At 31.8% G+C, this 5,958-nt stretch overlaps 1 protein-coding gene across 1 annotated transcript in view; it reads left to right on the top strand.

Moving 5' to 3' along the window:
• Positions 1-442: 442 nt before the first annotated feature.
• LOC117176603 (pleckstrin homology domain-containing family G member 5-like) overlaps positions 443-5,958 on the top strand; it is a 447,084-nt gene continuing 441,568 nt past the window's right edge. The window contains exon 1 of the mRNA XM_033366856.1: positions 443-572. Within this exon, the coding sequence (XP_033222747.1) occupies positions 447-572 (126 nt within the window). The 5' untranslated portion in view covers positions 443-446. The remainder of the gene's footprint in view (positions 573-5,958) is intronic.

Raw genomic sequence — 5,958 nt, 5'->3', positions numbered from 1 at the left:
AAAACATTTCAAAATTTTCTAAATAATTCTAAAAATTTTATGAATATTCTGGAATAATTAAAAATAATCTATAAAATTAACTAACATACGCTGTTAAAAATCCTCGAAAATTTTAGACATTTCTGAACTTCTTAATTTCACTAACATTCTAGAATATTCTAGAAGGGTCAATAACATGTCAGAAAATCCAGACTTCACCGAAACTTGAACAAAAATTAAGATTATGTACAGAATATTCCACAATATACAGGGTGGACACGCTGGGGCTAACCAAAAAGTATGCAACACGTATTACACGCTAATGCTATTCTTATGGAGAGTATGCGGGGTTGCACACATGTTGGTAAGCCCCAGAATGTCCACCCTGTATAATTATATAAGAAAATACAAATAAACTTATTTAAATTTGTATACAAATTACTATCTTTTATTATAGACATGAACGAATGGAACAACAAGCCAGGAATGGATTGGGGCACCTGAGAGCTAGTGCCCGAAATTTGTCTGTCCTTCGCCTTGGATTTTCGAGTTCAAAACAACGTGTGAGCCAATCGGTGAGTCTATATAAAAATGTATGTTTAATTCTCATTAAACTGGGATAGAAGAATCCGAGGTTTTTTGCAATGCTTCCCGAGCATCACAAAAAGAATATCTTATTTGCACTCATCATACCTACCTCCGCTGCGTCACATCCCGAAATTTCAATATCTCAAATGACAAAACTTGCACCCTTGTTTGCAGGATAGTGTGAAAAATGAACTTTATGTTCGAACACAGCCTAGAAAAAGTGATTTTCGAAAGAATGGAGAGATTCGGTAGCTGATGCGTTTTTAAAGGAGGAAAAATTGAACAAAGGGATAATAGACGCATCAATCTCTGCAAGCTGGTCTTTATCGTCCACGTCACTGGATATATTTTTCACTCGGCAAAAAATGCATATAGTTTTCAATTATATTCAGCTTTCGATTTCTGAATATCTTATCCGTTAAGCTTTATTATTCGAGTTATTGGAAAGAAATTAATTCAGAAGTCAATTTAAGGGAAAAAATGTTACTAGACTGTATTATACTTTTGCATTGCTTTATTTTGGCTATGTCTAGCCAACCCAAAAAATTGAGGAACTTAGAAAGGGGGATTAACTATTCCAGAAAATTCTGGATGGCTAGCCAAGTTTAAGAAAATTATTTGACATATAGTCATCCTGAATTTCGGAACTACGAGACACTTCGTTTTCTTTTAATTCGCATTCATTCATGACTAGCGGTAAATGCATTGCAAGACCGAAAAAACAGAATTATTGAAATAGAAAATATTTGAAATAAAAAACTCCCGAAATTGTAAAATTGCCGTGAAGTAAACATCCCGAATTCAAAAATTCCCTAATAATAAAATTCTTGCAATTTTTATAATATTATCGAAGTAAAAAATTTCCGAATAACAAAATTCCCAGAAGAAAATTGCCGAATTTAAATAATTAAAAAAACACCAGTGAATATTATTTATTTATTTAAAATACATTAATAAAATATTTATATTTAAGAATTTTTCTTAATGTTAGAAGTTTTTTTGTTAAATTATTGCTTGAATTTAAAATTACAATAATTCAATGAAAATTATATAATAAAAACATTTATAAACACATACGCCTGAAATGAAAATAAATTCTCGCTAAACTTTCTCCGAACCTAAAAAGCATTTTCCAAACAAACTATGCAGAATTCTAATCAATACTGCTATATTGATAGCTATTGTAATTTCAAATTCAAACAATAATAAAAAAGAAACCTTTACTATTGCAAAAATGCACGTGATATAATAATTTGATTATTGTCCTTTTTAATAAATAATCATTATCAAATAATAATTTTTTTAATTGTTTAAATTGAGGAGTCTTATAATTGGGGAATTTTTAAAATCCTGTGATATTATAAACTAGAGGGAATGTTATTATTCAGGAATTTTTAAATTCGGCAATTTTACATCGTCGGGAATTTTATTTTACGAGTCTTTTCAGTCATCCCAAATTCACTAGTTATGAGTGCCCATTCACGTTTCTGGATTTTAAATTTCTGACATTAAAATATAAAGAATTAAAAACTCCATTTTTAAACTATTTTTTGAATATTATATTAAAGAAAAATATACAATAATTAATAATAAATAATTTATTATTTTAAGCGTTTGGAATTAAAATTAATATTGGTAGATTTTCAATTCCAAACGTTCCAAGTCAAATAATTATAGATTAGGTAAAATGAAAAAAAAACTAATATTTCAAACGGAATAAAAAGGAAACCAAATTACAAAATTTCTAAATAAAAGCGTTTAAAATTAAATCATTTGAAGTTGAAAAACATCTCCAATGAAAGCTTTAGAAATTAAACAATTTGAACAGAAAGGAGATAAAATTGTACAATTTTTAATTCTATGCGTTCAAAAGTAGACAATTTTATTTATGATTGAATAATCGCGAAATTGAATGATTCCAGATAAAAAATTTGAAAACAGGACAATTTCAAAACAATAAAAATGGAATATTTTCAAATTTGAATTTTGAAAACCGAATCATTTAAAATGCAAAGAATTTGAAATCGAATTACTCTATAAAACAAAGTTCAGAATGAAAAGTAATATAAAATTTTTTTTAAATTCTATTACACGAAAAGTTGAACATTAAACATTCTTATGACCAAGAATTGTGATATTAAAAGTCTTTCATACTCAAATTCTTAAATATTTCAATTATTCTAAACAAATGTAAATCTTTTAAAAATTACAATTTTTAAAATAGATAACTATACTTTTCAAAATTTATTTATTTCAATTTTAGTTGCAAAATTGTAACTTCTAAAAGGAAAATATTGAAAATGTAGTGTTTATCATGAAAATTTAGAACTAAAAATTTTATTCATTCAAAATTAAAGAAATTATTCAATTAATGAGGTACTGATTTAAGATAGTTTCATACAATTTTTAACTTCTGCATTTTTAACACTTTATTTAGAATTAAATATTATTCATTCTTGAAAGTTTCCAATCAAATACTTTTTCAATAATATTTTTTTTCATTTTTTTAAATGTGCAACTAAGAATCGAACCATTTTAAGATATTAAATTAAAAATGAAACATTAAAAAGAAAGAATACAAAACGAAGAAATAAAGGCATGTTTATAATAAGATTTTCTAGTGGACAGATAATTCTGGCTGGCATTTTACATAATTTCTAAAAAATTTTCCTTCATATCAATTTAATTGCAATTAAGTTAATAAATTGTATAGTAACTTTTTGGAAGACAGTCTTGACACACTATGAATATAAAAAGCGAGAAATCCGCGAAGTAATTGAAGTCCCGTTGAACATTAAATCGATTTTTTATGAGCGAGAATGAATAAGGGTAGTTAGTTGAAGAATAATAACTTAATTTAAATATTAAACTACGAAAAACTCACCCATATCATAGTAGTGTCGCTTCTAATTACGATTCTGGAAAGAAATTACAGAAAAGGTAGGAGGTGAGAATGGAAAAGGAAGATATAGGTAAAAAGAGACATAAAAAAGAGGGTTGAAAGAAAGAAAAGACTATTTCTCACGATGAAGCTTCCATTCGTCGTGATAGAAATACGGCCTGAGAATATTCTTGCCCTCGAATCTTGTTCACCTCGACATCTTCACAACGGTCTTGCATGCCAGGGCCAATATATATATATATATATATGTATATATACACACACACATATATATATATAGCTATATATATATATATAATTAAAAATTTTGTCATAAGGACAACCACAGGATTTCGCCGGGATCGGGTGCTAATTTGGAAAATTGCACCCGCTCCAAGCGAAATCGCGATAAAATTTCAGCCACAACCACGTCTCACGACCGTGAGATAGGTGGTTACATACGCACACACACACACACACACACACACACATATATATATATATACAGGGTTCGAATGACTAACCCTTTACTAATAGCGTAGCAGATAATAGATTTTTAGTTAAAAGCGCAAAGTTTATTTTTCACTCATGAGCGTAAAGAATCACTTCGCTGTTCCAGACTCTTCCTCATTTCAGATGAACTGAAAACTTGATTATTTCTATCACGAAATAGTTTGTGAGTGAAGTAAATGATCACATAGCATCAGGGTTGTTTCCAAAAAATTCCGAATTTCGGATACTACGCATTATTTTTGTTGTGTGAAAACTTTCAGAGAACTGTCATTCTTGGGTCGCTCCGTTTCCTCAAGACACGCCAATGTGTCGCCGCCCTTGTGTTGCAATTTTTGTCGTGGCTTGTGACCACCCATTCCAGGGTTGTGAGGCGTGGTAATAGGTGTGATTTACAGCGGTTCCACTGGAGGCAGATGTCGTTTTGATGAGTGGCAGTTGCTCCCAGTGGAATCCTGCGGTGGTTGTTTGCGCTTGATAAGGACAACTGTACAGTATGTGTTCTACACTGTAAAAAAATCCTGCTGGAAACTTTCAATACCTGTATTCGAAACACTACAATACGTGATATACTTGAATTTTAAAATATCTTGTAGAGTTCGCGCTACAAGATATGTACTGGAATGCTTGACGGTGACTACACGAAATACAACACTTACAATACATGTATTGCAGTTTTATCATTCCAATGCCGCTCTGCATTTAATGTATCGCTGGCCATTTCTGTACGTAAAATGTGGTCAAGGTATACTAAGATGAAAATGACACCCTCCTAACATGTGTAAATGAAGCTATCTGTATCTGAGTTATATCTAGATAATCTGAAAATAGTAAAAGCTTGTTCGTTCAAAAGGACTGATCTATATTTATGTGAAAGTTTCCGTGCACTCCTCATGTTAAAATTCAGGTTAAGGATGTCCATTCTTTAGCAGAGAATTTCTTTCATTTGCAAAGATGTAAACAAATAATGCTTCGGTTTTTTACTACAATGGGCATTCAGAAGTCCGAGCTCGCCTTGACGACATGGGATGTTTTATTGCGAAACAGACGAATTGATATGCAAGCTCTTCTGAATATGCATGTTCTTACGCGTGGCGATATCGAGAGCCCCAAGCTCGTTCTTCGTCCATGGAACTACCCCAAACGAGTAGAGTAGAACGGGAACGGCAATGATGATAGGCGATGATATCTGGTTCAACGTCGGCAGATTAAAAGAACAAATCTGTCAAAGAAGACGCTTGAATCTGCTTCAGAGCGACGCCTTTGCTGATATCACATCCTGAATGAGGTTTTGAGGCACACTTTTCCAATTCAAAGTACATACCAATCTCCCCTTGTAATTCTTGACGATATTTAAAGCACTCTGAAATTATCAAATCTTCCATATAAAATACACAAGTGACCTTATTGTTGCGATGATTAGTGCCGCCACACAGGTATCTGGAAGAATTTCGTAGTGCGAGAGATAGTCACAGAAGTGTGATGCAAACAAAGCAGAGGGCGTATTGTATGGCCCTGAAAGACAAAAGATTTAATTCAATCAAACATATGAATGTGTGAATGTATAACAAAGAAAGAATGTTTCATTCAAACATACGATATTTGATTCAAACATATCTTTTTCTCAGTGCAGATAGTAAATCCAAACCACCGACAGGGCGTGCTGGTGGGTTGTTGCGCCTTTTCAAATGCACCTGTCGATTTCTAGGTTTTCTCGGCAGCCTGCTAAACCTTTTTGTTGAGCCACGTTGCGTTGTTCGTACATCTCTCTTCACACAGGCCCAATTCATCGAAAAATCCTGCCATTTAGGATAGCTGTAAAGATATTATACTCGTATAGCAAGTTCAAACCAATAATTATTGGGCTGTAGTTCTCTGGGTTGGACAAGTGGGCAGATGCTTGGTCAGCGGGGAGCATTTGTTCCTAATGAGGCCTAAAATATGGAATATAAAATTTTTTTAATTTCCCACTTAGTAAATCACAAATATGATATTCGAAA

The sequence above is a fragment of the Belonocnema kinseyi genome, chromosome 7, assembly GCF_010883055.1.
Source record: "Belonocnema kinseyi isolate 2016_QV_RU_SX_M_011 chromosome 7, B_treatae_v1, whole genome shotgun sequence".
NCBI lineage: Eukaryota > Metazoa > Arthropoda > Insecta > Hymenoptera > Cynipidae > Belonocnema > Belonocnema kinseyi.
Note: the sequence above shows the minus strand (reverse complement) of the source record. Positions and strands in the feature narration are given on the sequence as shown.